Below are 18629 nucleotides of genomic sequence, written 5' to 3' on the forward strand. Positions count from 1 at the left end.
GAACTCATCTCCCTGAACCTTTCTAGAAGATTTTTTTTTTTAGGTATCCCACCTACTTTCAGATCGTCTAACAGTAAGTCCAAGCTACTTGTTTAGGCACATTATAATAAGTAGAGAAAGGGAAGAGAAGGGTAGCTCCAGAAGGCAATTCATCCCACCTTTTTTAAAGACTGCATGGGAGTAGGCAGTTGTCTTAGACTAGATTCCTGACTTTCCAAAAAACTGAAATTCTGTAAGATAAACCCCTATTTCACAGTATAGCAATGGATTTACAGATGCTTCATTTTTATTTTTCTTTGTATACTTCTGCTAATACTTTTAAATTTTTTATTAAAAATGCAAGGGATTTCCCACTGAAAAGTTTTTTTTCTCTCCTTCAGGCCTCAATGCTAACAAATCCAGACGGCCCTTTCATAAATATGTCTCGACTGAATTTAGCAAAATATGCCCGTAAACCCAAACTGGCAAAGGTATGTAATTATTTTGGTTGACATTCTGATATCTATTTCTAACTTTCTGGGATCATTCCAATGTAATTATACATGGTATTGTGGACATGACCAATGATGTAAAGCTCAGAAAAATAGTGCATATTTATGTTCTGTTCACAAGCAGTAGTTATCAGACTTGAAACTGAAAACATGTCTGAAGAGGTAATGCTGATAGTATAAGCTGGGAAAAACATTTGGATAGAATAAAATATTCCATTGGTAAATAATCTTGAACTGTGCATATAGGAGTGAAAAAGGGTGGGGAAAAAAAAAAAAGAAAAAGCCCCAGCAGAACCCTCCTCAGTGCCCAGAAATGTACTTCTGTCATACAAATAGGTGGCAATACTGGCCTAAAAATGTTCAAATGGTTTGGATTTTTCCCTTTGATTTTATGGCATGAGTTGATACTCTTTTTATATATAAATATTTTATCTTTTCGCTCAGAACTTATTTTTGTTTTTAGTTTTGATCTTTTGATTGACAGTCATTGAAACTGAGGCTCTCTGCCAGCAGAATAGGTTTATCAGTATTTCTGTCCACCTTGTGTGTTTCAGCCCTGACTAGAGAGGACCTAAAGGTAGTGTAATGCTCTATCGCTCTGTGGCCTTTCAGCTGAATCTTTCCCCAACAGGACCAGTTGTATGGATAATGATGTTTTGTGTGCGTAGTTCATTCACAAAAAACAACTGTTGGGCTGAGACCAAAAATTCACTTTGCAGAAGGTATCAAAGGACTATCAGATGGACCCTTCTCTCATGAGTTATTTGGCTCGTGACCTAGAAGTGAAAGAACCTTTATATATTCAGTCTTTTTGGAGAAAGTCTGCTGGTGGAAGTCAGCTCCACCAGCCTAAAACTGCAGTTAATCATTTTTCATAAATGATTAGCAAATTCCTTTGGGGTTTTTTTAAGCTGCTTTTTAAAAACTGATTTAGACTGATTTAGGGCATTGTTTTTCAATGCAATTTTCTGAGGAAATAGGTCTTGTGTGATCAGTGTGTGCCCCACCCACTACTTACATCTCTGTCCTTTGGCCAATTAACCAAACTAGACAGATGAATAGATCTCAGCTATAGTGTGTTCCTTAAATTTCTTATCACTGGCTAGATAAGAAAGACTTGCAAACCAGCATCTCCACTGAGGAGAGTTACAAGTCAATTCTTTATCAGTTCTGAAAAAAATGCATGCCTTTTGTCCAATTATGTCCTGGCCAGTCAGTCAGCACAGACATCATTCTAAATCCATCAAAGTCAATAAAACAGGAGAATGTAAGAAGCCTGGGAAGAATTAAGGAACACAAGAGACATCCATAAGAAAGTAGGCTTTATTAGTTCATCTGTTTAAAGACAGCTAGCTTTTAATTGTTGGGTAACTCTATACATTGTTAAGTAGGTAGGTTAGCTGTTAGATGAAATATTTATTCTCAGTGACAGCTCTCAGGCATGCAACACTTTTTTAACAATTTTTTTTTAAATTAGCTTTCTCCTAGGTAGAGTAGCTCTGTCTTCCTTCAGTTTCGTGTGAAAAGAGGCTTAAGCCAAAAAATATGAAGCAACAGTCCTCCTGGTAACATCCGTAGACAGCAGTGCACTTGTCAGTATAATGAAGCTAATACATTATGACATTAATGTTTCACACAATGCAAAATCTAAGTTTAAAGTTGGAGCTACATGGATTTGTGACTTTTTTTTAAACAAGATAGCATTAAGGCTAAAGGCAAAGCAGGAGGTTAGACTGCAGACTGTACTTTGTGATAAGTCATTGATTAATGTTTTAAAGTTCTGTGAGCTGTCACCTTTCCCAGGTGCAAGGAGATGATAAATCCTGCAACTACTAAGTTCACATAATTAGCCTGTTTATTCATGTTGGTATGTGCTCCTCCTACTCAGCTCTTCCTTATGTGTTTACAAAGCATACTTATCACATCTGTCTTTAAAATAGATTATGTGTTTTTGATTGCATGACTATGTCTTCCTATGTGTTTAAGTATACAAGAATGGGCAAAATAAGTTTTCAAGTGACTTATGTCTGACTAGTCAGGTGCAGGACTAGTGCAGGAAGCCTCATAGTAGACATCTGAGATATCATCTGTCCCTAGAGAGAGCTCTACTAAATCTCAGTTAGCAATTGGTTTATGCCATGAAACAGGAAGTTTTATCTTTTTCAGCTTGTGGATTTTTAATAGAGTTACTCAGATAAATCTAGATATCTTTATACAAGTGAATGTCCACTCATTTAAATCTGTTTGATGGTCAGGGCCTATAGATAGTGGCAGTAAATTTCTCATGCCAGCCATCCAAAAAACGTCCTTTTTTATCTTTTTTAGATTTGCTTGCTTTCGTCAAATTCTTCCTTGTTATTGAACTAGAAGAGGAGATGTTTCACCGCTTCTTTATTTTCTCTTCTTTTATTATTTTCATTTTTAATCATCTTCTGTCTATTCTAATCTCCCCATAAATGTATTTTTGCTAATCATTCTTTACTGTCTTTTGGTTGTCTGTTCAGACCCTTTTCAGAACAAAAGTAGAAGAAAAGTAGGTTGAGATTTACTTTCCTCATCAGACATGACAATTCATCAGCAATTCTATAGTTTCCTTAAGGTTAATCTTTTAATAATTTTGCCTAAGAAAAGCTAGCAGAAGAGTCATGGAAAGCCTTTGGAGGATTGCTGGTTCATTCTTTCATTATTTCTTTCTTTATGTGACAGTTTTTTGGCTAGGGAAGTTTATATTTTATGATGCATAATTGCCTTGCAATTATTGTGGGCTAAGAACATGCTTATGAACAGTTACCGTAGCTCAGCTGATGCACATAACTTCTTTAAGCTCTGATGTTATGATGGTGTGTCTGAGCACCAAGTTTTAAAAGTATAGTATTGTTAGCATTTCTAATTTATGAGCAAAAAGGAAGTTGCAGATTTCAAAGTTCTGTAGGGTTTAAAGACTTTTTTTTTTCTGGATGACAAAAATTTGCTCAGCTACATTCTTAATAAGTCTGGTTTTAGGTTAATTAGATTTTGAACTACTTTAAGCACCTAAATGTACGTTGCAAAAAGTCTTTGTTAAATGGCTTGTTGATTTTACAGTTAAGAAGTCACAAAAACAATACTGGGATCTCAAATTTTCAATCACTTTCAAATTATAGCTACCTTTTTTTCTAAAATGACTTTAAGGACCAAAGATTAGAGCTTTCCTTTAATGACAATGTAGAACATCTATAGTTGTTTTCTATTCAAGTCATAATTAAATATAAATTTAGGCAATTGTGACTGTAAATGTGATTGCTATCAGAAAGAATTAACTTCTGCCTAGCGTAATCAAGAATCTGGATTCTTCTAGGATAATTTTAATTAATTTTTATCTTCAAACTTGACAATGTTTTAAATATTCTCTTTACAGGCATTGTTCGAATATATTTTTCACCATGAAAATGACGTAAAAAATGTGAGTAATCTCTACATTTCTTTTTCAGTTTTTATTAAGTCTCATTCTGTTATTTCTGTCAGTATTCTGCTAAATTAAGGATCTAACTAGTATGTCATATCTTAGTACAGAAATGAAGCTTTGAAAGATATTAAAAAGGAAGAAATCCTTTCTAGAAGTGTGATAATTTACAAATACCAAGATACCAGTTCATCTCTTTTTTCAGAAGCAGACTAACATTCTAATGCTATGAAAATTAGGTCCCTCAGCTATCAACATGAATAGGCCCCCATATTTAATGATTTGATGTTAACAGAATTTACTGGAGTAAAGAGATTCTGAAATACTTTTCTGATCTCTTTTAAAACAAAACTCAGTGTTCCACACTGTAAGGATAACCTAAAATATAAGAACCAAATATAAATCAATGCCTTTCTTATACTGCAAAGAGCATGAGAATATGAGAAGTGAGAAGATTTTCACTAAACCTGTTCCAAAAACATTTTGTTTTTACTGTCTGGATTATAGAAAAATTGCCAAATCATTGGCTTGCAGATTCAGCATAGTATCACAGCTAGGTATTTGGAGCTTTGTTATGTTTGTTCCTGTCCTGCTGGGGTCTGCCTTCAACTACCATCATTCTAGTTGCTGTATGTGGTTAATTTAACTGGATTACAGCACATCCTCTCACCACTCCTTGATGTGGTAGGTGTGTCACACGAGGCAGGTGTCACAACATACCCCAAAACAGACACACTGGATTGGACCAGAGTTGCATCTATCCAAATATCTTGCTTTAAACAGGGGTCAAAACATCTGCAAAAGTTATAATGTTAGAGCAAGCGCAGAATGATACTTCTCTCCACTACTCTCTCATCTTCCAGCAGTTTGCAGTTCAAGGATTTCTTGTGCAATTGATAGCTTGCATCTGTTGGCAGGTTTCTCATCTGTGAACTTGATCAGCCTCCTCTGACCCACTGTAAGGTTTTTGTATCCTCAGCATCCTATGTGAAAGACTTCCACAGCTTAACTACATAATAACTAAGAAATCACTTTTTTTTCCTTTAAAGCATTCTACCTACTGACTTCATTTACTATCCTCTGTTCTTGTACTGGGAGTCAGTGAATGATCAATTCCTTATCATGAATTCTTTGCCACTGTTTCTATAGACTTTTATAAGAGCCTTTCCCCAGTTGTTTATTTTTCACGTGGAAGAGTCCTAGCCAAATTAGTCATCAAATAAGAGCTTGAGTCCATGGAGCAGCATAGCTGGAACTACATACCGGATAGCTCAACTGCCTAGAAAGTTCAGAGTACCTGAGGCTTGACATTAAGTGATAAGTTACAAAAGATCATCCATTACTGGAAGAAGGTGAAAAAAATCTGACAAAAATAGTTTGAACTGAACATCATTGGACATTTTGAACCACTGGGATGATTGTTTATGCAGTTAGGTAAAGGAAGAATAGAAATGAAAGATATTTGGTGAAACTGCAGTAAACTAAAATATCAACGGGAGATTGGACACTCTGGGAATTTAATTCCTTAGAGGTGAGGTATATTGTGGTCCTGATGGGAAGATTATATTGTCCATACCATTGTCTATAACATTTATTCCATGAAAGTTTTTCCCATTGATTTTTAACATCTTCTGTAGCAGAATCTGATAGTCTGCCCTAGGACTGAGGATTTTATAGTACTTTACCTAGCTCTGAGATTAATACAGTTTTCCTAATTATACAGTTTCCCTCCTACGTTATCCAAAACCTTTCTTCAGCTGTTCTTCCTATGTTAATGTACTGAATGGGCAAGATCAAGTTTGGGTACTTACTGTTTAAACTTTCAGAAATACTTAGATCAAGCTTGCAGAAGTTTTTTGGAAGCTCATCCAGGAAAATAATTAAATTACTGAATGAATAAAGTGTCAAAATATTTCATTACTCTGTTAGGTATAACCACACAGTTGAAATGGAATCAAAATTTCTGCTTGAAGTTTGTATGAAAGGACTGTTTCATGTCAATAGCGCGAAGCTGACTAAACAGTTACCGAATTTTCTGCAGCACTTCTGATATGTGATTAGAGCTGAAGTTAAATTCCCAAGTTGCTGCTTTGATTCTGTCATTTTCAGCCAGTTGATCAATAACACACAAAAAACCTTTTCTTGGCATTGACATAGATCAGAATGGTTTCCAAATGTACTGCAGTGTGATGCTTTTAATCTAGTATCAAATGATTATAGTTTCAAACTGTCAATTTATTGCAGAGAGTTCTTTTAAGAGTATTGAATTGCAATGCACTGTTAATCCAAAACATGGTTGAACCAGTAAGTGCAAGTGTCAGAACTGTCAGAGAGAAATAGCAATTAACATTTACTTGTTCTGGTACTAAACATTAAGAAAGTGGTTTTTTTGTGCCACTAATAATGAAAATACATGTTTGTTACTGAGAACCTAGTTCTCAGGAATAAAAGGGTCACTTAATAAGATGTCACGCATGTCTGTGAGCTACACTTTAAGGACATACAGGATCTCTAGGCTGGACAGATAATTTTAGATAATGCAAGCAATTTTCCAAGCACTCCAGAAAAATTTGTTAAAAAGTTGTTACATTATACTGTATGTATTTTGAAGTCCCTGATGAGAATCCAGGATCACTGTCTTTAAGGAAGAGTTTTGGCTATGTTTTTATAAGTAACCTAGCCACAAAATTTAAATCTGTATAAACAAAGAATGTCAGCTTAATCACCATTGTTTGTTGTATAATGACAGGGAGATCCACCTTTTTGGTTAATAATAGCATCCTGTAGAAATTTTGTTTGTGTCTCGGTTCACAGCCCAAGGTACCTTTATGATGTAATGTATATTGCTGAAGAGATATTTTTTGAAGTTGTTCTCTGTTCAGCTTGCTCTCTTTTGCTTGCTTTCTCTTGCTTGCTTTTACCCCTCTTTTGCTCTTCTGCATTTCCTTTTCCCCCATGTTAAATATAATGTCCTTGCCTCCATTTGAACCTCCTTATCTTCATTAATTTTCCTTAAACAAACAAAAAAACCCTCTTTAATTTCTCCTTACACTTCACTGTCCTACCAATGGCATTTCACTAATTCTTCTCACTTCTCCCTGAAAAGGGAGTGGTTGGTCATTTAGGATTCAACAGGGAAAGCGAGGATATGTTAACAGTTTAAAAGTTGATCTGGATCTCTGTTGATCATCCACTAGAATATTCAGTGTCATCTCTTGCATCTTTGTACTACCCTCTACTGTGTAATGTTGTATATTCTTAAAAAACACTTTTCTGCATGAGATGAGAGCTTGGAAGTTATTAGATCAAAGCCTGGGAAACTGGCTTGCTTGTGTTACTTTGTAGACTGAAAAGCCTCTGCTGGCAGACCATCCACATGGGTGGAACTGGAAGACCAGTTCCTGCAGTTATATGTGCACCTAAGACGTGTAAAATTCTGCTCTACACCTGAAGAAGAGTGTGGAAACTGAAGAAGCAGATTGTTTCTTTTCGTCCACGGTTCCCCAGTAAATTAGTAGCAGTTTTAGCCCAATATTTCCAAAGATCAATTTTTTTATAATTCATATGAAGAGTTTTCTACAAACAAAGCACAAAAGTAGTGGAAAGGGTATCCTTCCTTTGTCACTTTGTTGATCTAGAATGGTCTGTACTTTTTTCCACGTCATTATTATTTAAAAATCAAAGATAGTTTTATTATTTCAGTTCTGCTTAGTATTCAGACAGCCTATAGAAAGAAAAAAATGCCTCAGCAGTTTCAGTCAAGGAATAGCATTAATCAGTGTGCCTTCAGCCGGACAAACAGTGCTAGGAACTCAGTTCAAATTAAAAGTAAATACATCTATAAGCTATCAATTACCAGAAACTGGGGGGGTGGAGGAAGAGAAGAGAAGCACTTTGCTTCTTCGGCACTTGAAAATACATTCAAAATTCTTTCATTTTACTTAATGAATAATTAAACAGTCCTCTGAAGAAATTATTATTACCTTATGCATTAGTGTTCTTGACTTGTTTGACTTTCGGACTGATATATATTCAATAACTGGCTTTCTGTACTCCTTGAGCTACTTTTAAAAGACATTTTTGTGGCTAAATGCTGTGAGAGCAGGGCAGTTTAAGAGGCTTCTCCAAAAATAGTTCAGCTTCTACTTATTTCAGCGTTAGACCGTGACGTCGTATTCTGCCATTATTCTTAGGTGAGTAATGATGACCATGCACTTTGTCCTGAGAGAGAACAATGAACGCACAATATATATTTGAGGTCAATAGTCATGACCTGTGATATTTTCTTGGTTCTTCCTAACAGTCTGAAGTTTATACTCTCTGATAGGAAACTATTTATAATGGAATTGTACTGGATTTACAAACAAACTATAAAAATCCTGAAGACACTTGCTAAAAGGAATTGTTTTATATTGACTCTGGCTGATGTCCTTTACTCAGCACTCTGATAAACTATCATATGCTAATTTATCTACAAACAAGTCAATATCTGTCACTGGGAGAATTTTTGCCATTGAACAGCATGAGAAAGAAGCAGTAGACACTTACTATAGTTTTTGTATATCTAATTTTTCTTGTTGCATACAATCTCATGTATGAAATTAGTAAGTTTCAAACAAATGTACATTTATGAATTTCATTTTGCAGTGCTATAGTAAAGGCTTGTAAGCCTACAAGCTGTTTTATTCTGAGTTACAGCTGGTAGAAAATTTGGAAGTCTTAGTTATACTACAGTTTAACGAAGGAGAGTAATGGTAAAAAAATTCTCGGAATGATGCTAAATATAGTTACAGCTAAAGCATCTGCTTTCTTTTTAATTTAAAAATTGCTCTGATTCATTCTTTATAAAAACTGCTTTTCACCAGAAAAAAACACAAGTATTGGGGTTTGTTTATTTATTTATTTATTATTTGCACAAATATAAGAACTGAGAGTAAAATAAATCTCTTGCATTAATTCTGAAATGCTTCTCTGGGCTGATATTGTTATTGATACAGATTACTGTATACAGGAATAACTGTGCTAAGTGTGCTATAGAGTAATAGTTTCAGCTGACTGGCATTCCCGGATAATGAGCAGTATCCTAAAGCTATCAAAACTTTTTGGACGGTCAGTGTTTAAGATGTATATTAGAAGTGAAAATCCTTGAAAAGAAATAGCAGTATTTGCCATTCTATGAAAGGAGTAAATCACAATCCATGATGTCTTCCTCTACTGCTTATTAATGCAACTACACTAATACTCAGCAAGGCACAGGAATGCAGGAGACTGAGAACACCTATTATTGTTATTATAGATTGGTTTTAAATTAATGTGCTATGCGGACTGTACATTGATTTGTACCTAAACTTTTCAATTAAAAAAAGTTTCCTGTAAACTATGAGAGTAAATTATGCTAGCAGTTGGTATTGACATAGCAAGGTGAAGGCTTTGACTTTTAAAAGTTTGTTTTAATCAAGTTACTGATATTTCAAAGGCCACATTATCAAAAGATTTTGTTGTGATGCCAGCAGAAAGTATATCTACTAGCATGCAAAAACCTGACATTTATATGTACAAAGCCTTTTCAGGCAAACACCTTTTAGAAATATTGGTAACATTTATAGTATTTCTGGATTAACATTTTTGTAATTGCATGTAAAATATCAGAAACAAGACAGTATGTTGACTGTTTTTAATAGGAAAACATAAAACCAGGAATTACTTAATTTCAGAAACTAGTTTCAAAATTAAGTCATGCTTTGTTTCTTGATGCTGGGTAATAAGATTTCAGGATCTGCACAAATAGATACTGAACTGCTGATGTTATTATCTACTGAGCCTGAAGCACTCTTGCTTCCCCCTCTCCAATAGGAACCAGAGTTGTTAGCCTTGCATAAAACAGTTATCTGAAACAATTAGGGTACCAGAATGGAAGCTGAATGTATAGCTACAGAAAGGATAGTTGTTTGAAATTCAGTCTTTCTCCTTAAATACTTGTCATGAGAACATGCAAAGGAAGGCTCTTTAAAACACGTATTATTTGCAGTTTGGCCTATACTCATTTTAAGTGACTGCTCATGCTGCATTAGAAACAGGTGTGGGGTTTGGCAGACACACAGGTTCTTTTTTTATATGTGAGAACACAAGAAAAATAAGTGATGTTTCAATCTCAGCTGCTTTCCAAAATTTTCCCAGTGAACTGTATTGGGACAAAATTGCTTATATAGCTTCAGATTAAAGTATTTGTGGAGAAGAGAAACTGATAATTTCTGTCCTGAAGCAGACTTCTTCCCTGTCATAGCTGTAGTGTCCAGAGGCCGTATTGTGCAATTTGCCATTAAGAAACAACAACAGGCAACCAAAATAAGCTTTGGTCCGTGAGATCCACCTGTCTGAGGGCTTCAAGGACTCCACATGCCTGGAAGAACTAGTGAATTCAGAGCTCCTCAGTTTTCTCTATTCTGTCACAGAAGCTGGAACTGACAGCCCTCTCTTTCTGATTTAGGAGACAGTAAATGCAACTCCATAGCCTGAATTGCTACTGGAAACAAATTATTCTCTTCCACAAAGTCAAAAGACATCAACTTGCCTAAGTTGTCATAGCTCCAGTGACTTTGCTGAACTATGCCAAATCTACACCTGCCAAATATCAGGTTCATGCAGCCTGTTTATTAGCAGGAGGAAAAGGAATAAAACCCAGTGGTAGATGTCACTAAATTAGGCTGTTTCTGGTATTTTGAACATTCAGATGACGCTATCCTGGAAATTATTGGTTCCTCTGCTACAGAGTGGCCAGAACTCTTCCATATTGTTCCTAATAGAAGTCTAGTTTCTAATTCTATGGTCTGCAAAACATTTACAAAAAAAGAATGAATATTTTATTGCAAAAATACTGCTTTAAAGCTTTTTAGACTATTTCTGGTGGTATCCCTAAAACAGAAGGAACAAATGTAGCATGGCTTTGATATATTCTGGGAGAAACTAAATTTAAAAAAAAAAAAAAAGGAAAACTAATAATTGCTTATTTGGTAGGTTTTGGTACAGAACAGGCATCAATTTGTTTTGACCAAAGTGCTGAAATTTGCTTTTTCATGCAAAACATGAAAAGGCATAGATTCTATTTGTGGCAACCCATGGTAGCACATTGATTAGCATACCTACTTTTCAGATATATCAGATGGAAGAGGTTTTAGAACTCCACCGTCTCCAGTAGCTGTCTATTTCTTAGAATATTTGTCTATTTTAATTCATAGAATAGTTATCTACATCATAGGCTTTGTAAAGGAAGAAGTGTTTCCCACTGAACATGTCTGAGAGTTCCCAGAAGTGGAGGCAGCCTCATAGTAGTAATGAGATGACAATTTTTTCAGTATTTCAAACTGGCTCAACTGATTTGTTTGTTCTAGTATATTTTTGCTTGTTTTCAACAAGCTGTAGTGAAGGTAGATGGGAAGCTGGAAAAGAATGTGATAGCTCATACAAATATTCTGTATACTCTGAAGCAGCAAATCGGCAGTCTAATCAAATGAATTTCATATTTTCTCTTGGAATTACTAGAAACTATTAGGATTACATGTTTTTATAGGGACAAATTATCCTTTCAGCTATTTTATGTAATAAACTGTACAAAATAGTAAACATAAAACAGTGCACCCTCCTCAAATTTACTGGGGCTCTTTGCTCAAACTTATCCCTTTACAAAAGTCTTTCCATTGTTCACTTCATTTTCTTTTTCTTTGCATAAACACAAGAAGTATTAATGTTACAATGATGGGTTTGTTTTGAAAGGCTCTAGATTTGGCAGCCCTTGCCACTGAGCATGCACAGTTCAAGGACTGGTGGTGGAAAGTCCAAATTGGGAAGTGCTATTATAGGTAAGCCATTTTTTGTTTTTTCTGTGATGAGTGAGTGTGGGTGCTGGACCTAAGCTGCTGTATGTACTGTGTAATATTGGAGATTGAGAAATACACTGTGTATTTAGCTGGCAAGTACTGTGCTTATAGTTAAATATTCTTTAACAACTGAGGAGATTATGCTCAACTACTTGAGGTAAAGGCAGCAACAGTGACTACCTTTAAGTAACTGAACTATTTGCATCTTCATCTTTGTTAAAGTGCTTCAAAATCACTGCCTGAAAATTCAGTAAATAAATACAGAAAACTGTTGTTAAAACAAACTGTCCAAAAAAAATTACAGTATTAGATTGAGAAAATAACTGCTAGTGAAGGCTTCAACTTAGTGAAATAATAAAAAATGAAATATTTATGTTAGACGCTTTCTGCCAGTGGTGCATTGCCCAAGAAGTACCAAACAGTTTGAAAGATGGAGCCAAGGCCCAGGGGTGGCACCCAGGACGCAAGTGCCTGACACAAATGACTTAGGACTATGACTTTCTGAAGAGAGGGCAGCAACAGCAGGGAGGCGAGCTTGCTGCGCACAGCTTGGACTGGTTGCTGAGGTGCTAGCTATGACTGTGACAGCCAGTTCTGCCAAATCAGGTGAAGCTGCTTCTGTTACAACCCATAATTCAAACAAGTACTGAGGCAGCTCTCCCTTTCCTTGGGACACTGCTTGTCCCATGAATGTAAAACACAAGGAATGTACTGGTTATTACAAAACTGAAGCATCATCTGCAGTCTTTACAATTGTATAAGCAATACTTGTATGAGCAGGCTGATAATGCAAAGCAGTTAGTCCTTTAAAATTCCATGTTCCTTGATGTATCGTGGTCTGAAACCATTTCAGATGCCTAAACTAATGAAATTCTTCACTATCCTTAACCTTTATTTGACATTCTTTAGTAGATTAGGCTGATTTTTTTGAGCTTAGAGGTCATTCATCACTTTCGTGATTTTTATGAGTAGTGCTATAGAGAGTAAAGCATCCAAGCAGGCATATGTGCTTCCAACATCAGGAATACATTATGTACCTATTGACTATGTTTCTTTGCTCACCTAGTATATGTGCTCTTTGGCTGAGGGAAAGAAAAGGCAATTTAGATGTGAGAAAATGTACATTTTCACTGTTGTTGAAATGATACAAGCCTCCTAATCTGAGACATTTTGTAGTTTATTTGGCACATACGGATCACTGCAAATTATTCTAGAGTAATGCAGTATTGCAAAACAAATGCTCTTGATATGAAACAGACTCCTGCAGGGTTTACATGCCATACATTCCCCCAAGAGCAAGCCAACAAGTGGTCTTCATGAACAGTCTAAGCTGTGGTGCAGTTTAAAATACGGCATATTTTTTCAACACACAGTTAAAGGTTTTTAATATCCCAGCTTCTGTTGGGACAATGTTGCCTAGAGGATTAAGCTGGCAGATTTATGTGCAGGAGGGACAGGAACTCAGTGTGGAATGAGACAATAGATAGGAATAGGGACTGGGGAGAGAAGAAATGCTGATTGAAAGCTGCCAGTGAGTGTAGGGAGCCTGGGACAGGCTAAGCAAGGAGATCAAGAGCCATTGTACAGTGAAGACAGATTGAATAACAATAAAAGTCCTAGTAGCCATGGATGAGGAACCTGGAGAGTAAGGGAACTCTCTGGGCAAAGAAGTTAGGACTGTGTGCTCAGTGATACAAGAACACAAATTGACAAATGTTTTGAAAGGAAAATTGGAAGCTGGAGGAGAGCAAAGTAAAAGAGGAGTCAGGAAGGATGAAGAAAAAAAGAATACCTAAACAAGACAACTTTGGACTGGGCAGGAATGCCCAAGGAGCAGAAATATGGGATTATAATGAGATAGTGCCAGTTGGGACAGACAAGACTGGACCTCTCTGTCACATGTATATGAAAAGCCAGAAACATAGTTACCCCAGCCAGAATACATTCCCCTCTGGAGACCTGGGCAGAACCCAGGAATGGCAATTCTCACCTTCCTCTGCAATCAGCAAACTTCCATGAAAACGGCTGGAAATGTATCCTACTCTCCCTATTCATGGTCCACCAAAAGAGTGACAATCTTACTGTTTCTATCTGTTATTTGGCCAAGTGCTAGAGGCCTCTACTACTGTATATAGAGCAGTAGTTTTCGTGTGGGACTGTGGATTACTTGTAAGGGTACTTACAAAAGTAACTGAGAAAGGAATCTATTGTTAGTAAGCGTAAATGTGTTAAACAGGGTTCTGTGCCTTCACTGGGAAACTCATGGGGACCACAGATCAAAAAAGTCTGAAACTCACTAATCTAATGGCAGCAATATCTTTTTATGTGGGGAGATTTATTTTTTTTTTGCTTGTTTCAGTTGAAGAAAAAAGAGCACATAAAAATAGTATTAAAAGAGTGTAAAGATTATATGGTCAAACAGTCAAAAAAGTTGATGTGCAATCAGTCACTATGCACCTATATATGACAGCCTTCAATACCTTTTGTACTGATCAGAATGGATCTGTCCTAGGGGTAAATAGGGTTTATGAACCAAAGGGGACTTGTCTATAGGAACCTGATTCCTTTGTCACAGAATACAGAAAGTAGCAAATAGATCAGGGAATCAAAAGGTATGTGATGGTTACATGGATGAGGCCATGAATACTTACTGGAAAATGTATGTTCTGTCTTTTCTTCTGGCACAGATAATGGGGTCACACCAGTTTTCAAAACAAGCTCACTAAACATGCTTTTTGTTTTGCCAATGCCCAGAGACCCAGTGTTCTGCTGATAAGAACTGTAGCTGAAATCAACACAAGATGAGCTTTGACCAAGAAATGCAAAATTGTAAAATTTGGTTTTAAGCGTTTTATATAGGACACCCAAAGTTTGTGACAATTTTTTATATCTTAAACATTGTCAGTTCACTTCACAATTATATTATTAATGGACTTATTTTCATGTCTAAAAACTCGGCTACCCTAGTGATCAGCACCAGTCATTATCTTCAGTTATTCAAAACATTATTTAAATAGACTGTATTCTCACACATAAAGAACAGAATCACACAATGAGGAGAAAAAAATAATTGCTCATTAACTACTGCATAGAGCAAGAAGAAGTCCTATGAAAACTAATACATCATTATTCAATTAGATAGCACCAGAAGGCTGCATGTATAAGAGGGGACTGACTTAAGATTTCATGGATTTGCCTTTCTAATAGTTTTTGAATGCTTGTCTTTGTAGGCTAAATATATTTAAGAGCATATTTTTTGTTCACATGCACACAAATATAAAGTATACTTTTGGATAGATCCTGTTTGGTTTAGTATCCACTGTTTTCTAATGTAATAAGTATATAAAAAAACACAAAAAATTTTTATGTCTATCTGTTATCTCTTTTAGGTTAGGATTGTATCGAGAAGCTGAAAAACAATTTAAGTCCGCTCTCAAGCAACAGGACATGATTGATACAATCTTGTATTTGGCAAAAGTAAGTCACTGATTTGCTTATTTCAGAATGAAGTAAAATTCCAACCTATCCCTGAAAAGTCCATATACCAGAATAGCTGAGCATCCAGCTCGATACACTGTAAAGTTTTATAATGTATGACCTCCGCACTGACTTGAGGCAATGCATGTTAACGGTTAAAGCAGAATTGATGTATATAATTTAAAAATATATTTTGAAGCTTCCAGGTTTCACAAAAAAAACCAACTTTCTTCTACCTTACTGTGTTCTTTGCAGTCAACTCTGGTGAGGAATATACAGCTAAAGAATTATTGGAGTTTCAGTATGGAAAACAATGTAGTTATCTATGGTCTCCTAGGAAACTAATGCAATAAATCAGTAAGTGACGAGTGAAGCTCAAAAACCTAGTTTCACAAGCAAAATCAAAATAAAGGGAGCTTACAGGAAGCAGTCAGAGACCTTGAAACAGAGACTGCTATGTCAAAATAAAGGCATTAAAAGCTTTAAAAGAACAGCTGGCACAGCTAAGCATTGGAATTACTTGTTTGTGAGGGTACACGTCAGATTCTAGACATTTTCCGAGGCACTCAAGAAGAGATGGTCTGTGAAAAACTAAGACTGCATTTTTCTTCCTCTAGTCCTAGAAGATGAAATCAGTTGGTATTTGTCAGCCCCCTTCAAGCCAGCTGTCACAGATCTATCCAAAACAAGTCATCACTACTAGTAGATAATTCAGATATTCATATTATGGTACTTGCTCATATTATGATATTTGCTGTACCTTTATATTCCTTGAGTAATTTACATTTAGTATTTAAACTATTATAATTGGTATCTGAAGACTTGTCTTCAGTACAACAGCTTGTTTGAGTTAGTTTACTCAATTTAGCTAAGTCATTCTAGATTTCGGTCACTAGCAGGAGTAACTCTGCAAAACACTTGAGCTACACAGAGTGATAAAATTAGTAGAGTAATTGGATTTACAAAACCAGTGATTTGTAATGGGAGCTATGCACACCCTCCCCATATCATTACTAGCCTATGTAGGAACAGCACTTGAACTTCTACCTCCCACTCCATAGACCAGCTAGCTCAAGTATAAGGCATCACACAACATGATTTATAGACTGTGGGTGGACAGGCAATAGGGCATTGAGTTACTTCTCAGTCTGATAATACTGGAACAAGAAGGCTAGAGTTAAGCAGCCATTGAAAAATAATAGGGTTGCATCAAGTTCTGTGCAAACTGATAGACACCATGGCACCAATCAGTTTTCTAGTTATGTTCATTATTACAAGAGCTATCAAAATTCTTTTTTTACTGAAAGCTAAATCTCCTTTGAAATGTAACTTATGGAAAAATAAAAGACTGAAAGAAAGCTAAAAAATAAAGACCCTTTTTATACAAGTCAGGAATGCTGAGAATTTACAAAGTATTCCATGACCCAGCAGATCTGGAAATGGGATTTTTGTGCCAGAAATAGGAGAGATTCCAAAGAGAAAATCCAGGTACTCTGCGTTTAGCATTTAAAGCTAAATGACTGTAGCTATAGTACTTTTCAAGAACAGGTCTCCCCAAAGTAGCTGTGGTACGTGGAACTTCGTCCCGCCCATCTTTTCATTTCTTCTGTCACCCATGGGGACAGTGGCTGTACCGCAGAGATACAGGGCCGTGTGATACGTGGCGTGCTTGAGCATGGGAATTCCTTAGTAGAGCTTGTGGCCATGTTGCCTTGGCTCAGTGTTTGCACAGAGGATCTGTAGTGAGTGTATCTTTGGAATGAACCTCCAGATGAAGCATGGACCAGACCTTGAGTCATTATGTTCAGAAAGCATAGTTCATAAACAAACAAGCAAACAAAGGTAAAAAAGGAACAGTTCTAGTGGAGCTTCCTGTCCTCCATTTTTTGCATTTTTCCTCTAAGAATATGAAGATAGCTGTGCTTCATAGCTAGATCAGATTTAAAAAAAAAAAAGTTAATTAAAATTCTCTCTCTTAGTTCCAAAAAAGTTGAATTATTTGAAGGTGTGTCAGTATGCACTGGCTTATTGCACTTATTTAAGATTAATTAAACTCAGATAAGTCACTCACATATGTAATACTTCTTAGAAATAAAACAACCAGCCTAGGCTCCTGCTAATTAAGAAGTTATACCCAGCTATCATGTATTCTCTTTCATCTGTGTACTTTCCACTGAAACTTTTTATGGAATAATTTTGGTGTAGAAAACTCTTGCTAAGAGAAAATGAAACTTCAAAAGGTGATTAAAGAAAGGAGAATGGAGCATGACAGCCACAACGGAGGCATTCATTTAAAGTTTAAAATTTAATGCAGACATTAAATCCATCAGAGCTTGTGGCACAGTTTATAAATGAAAAATTATAGCAAATTATTTGAAGACAATTTTAGATACAGTGACATGTACAGATGGAGTGAATTAGGAATAAACCATTGGTTTAAAATATATCTTTAATTGCTGGTGTCACTGGTGCAGTCTTAGTCTACCAGGTACCAACCTTTCCACAAAACACAACCCCTTCACTATTTTATTGCTTGTATTGCTTTTTATTGCTTTTTAAGCTAGTTTCCTAGCTTAATACAGGGCATGCAAGTGGTAGCAGCAAAATGACTGGGAAAAAATTGCCGCCCCCCTTTTTTTTTGTCGGTGATCAATTTGAAATGGCAGTCCTTTTACTAGGAAGGCATTCACAGTCTGCAATTCTTTGACATTAAGAATGACACTGTACTCTCAGGAATACAAGTAATGTTGATATTTTTTTCTCCATTGCATCACAAGATATTTTTGTCAGAAGGATACCAGTCACAGAGTGTTTCCCCTTTTTAGTCATATCAATTATTACCTTTATTTAATGTAATATTTCTCCAAGGGGAGCATTTAAAGCACTTTCACCAATCAGTTAGAGACAGATTAATCACTCTAGTCATCTGGTTTCCCAAAGTGTGTGTGTTTTTTTTTTTTTTCCTGTTGCTGTAGCTGTTTTAGATAAACCCCACAACAGAAAGGCTTGAGAGTTGTACTCTGATAGCTGCAGAGGTGGCTTCTATGCAATGTGTTGATGTCCTCCATCCAGTCTTACACAAAGTTGTCCACATCACATGTTGTCATAATCAGCACAGAAGCCAAAAACCACAGGGACCAAACTGCCGTCTTGCTCTTAAGTCATTTTATTGTCAATGACTGGGAAGGTTGGCAGAGCAATAAGGTAACTTCCATGTGTCACTGCCCTGTGCAGTGCATTTTTATTTGACTGAGTAAAGTATTTTGTTATTCCAGCGCTATCAACCTGAAGATCCAGTTCTTTCAAGCCCAAACATATGTTTTAAAATATGTTAAACAGGAAGAT

General features: G+C 36.0%; 1 protein-coding gene across 3 annotated transcripts in view; it reads left to right on the forward strand.

Moving 5' to 3' along the window:
- The window catches only part of TTC8 (tetratricopeptide repeat domain 8), a 45180-nt gene that overhangs the window by 16903 nt on the left and 9648 nt on the right, over positions 1 to 18629 (forward strand). For all 3 annotated transcript variants that reach the window (XM_067296907.1, XM_067296906.1, XM_067296905.1), the window contains exons 6-9: positions 381 to 470; positions 3889 to 3933; positions 11704 to 11789; positions 15197 to 15284. In XM_067296907.1, coding sequence (XP_067153008.1) covers positions 381 to 470; positions 3889 to 3933; positions 11704 to 11789; positions 15197 to 15284 — 309 coding nt within the window. The remainder of the gene's footprint in view (positions 1 to 380; positions 471 to 3888; positions 3934 to 11703; positions 11790 to 15196; positions 15285 to 18629) is intronic.

This window comes from Apteryx mantelli, chromosome 4, assembly GCF_036417845.1.
Source record: "Apteryx mantelli isolate bAptMan1 chromosome 4, bAptMan1.hap1, whole genome shotgun sequence".
Taxonomy (NCBI): Eukaryota; Metazoa; Chordata; class Aves; order Apterygiformes; family Apterygidae; genus Apteryx; species Apteryx mantelli.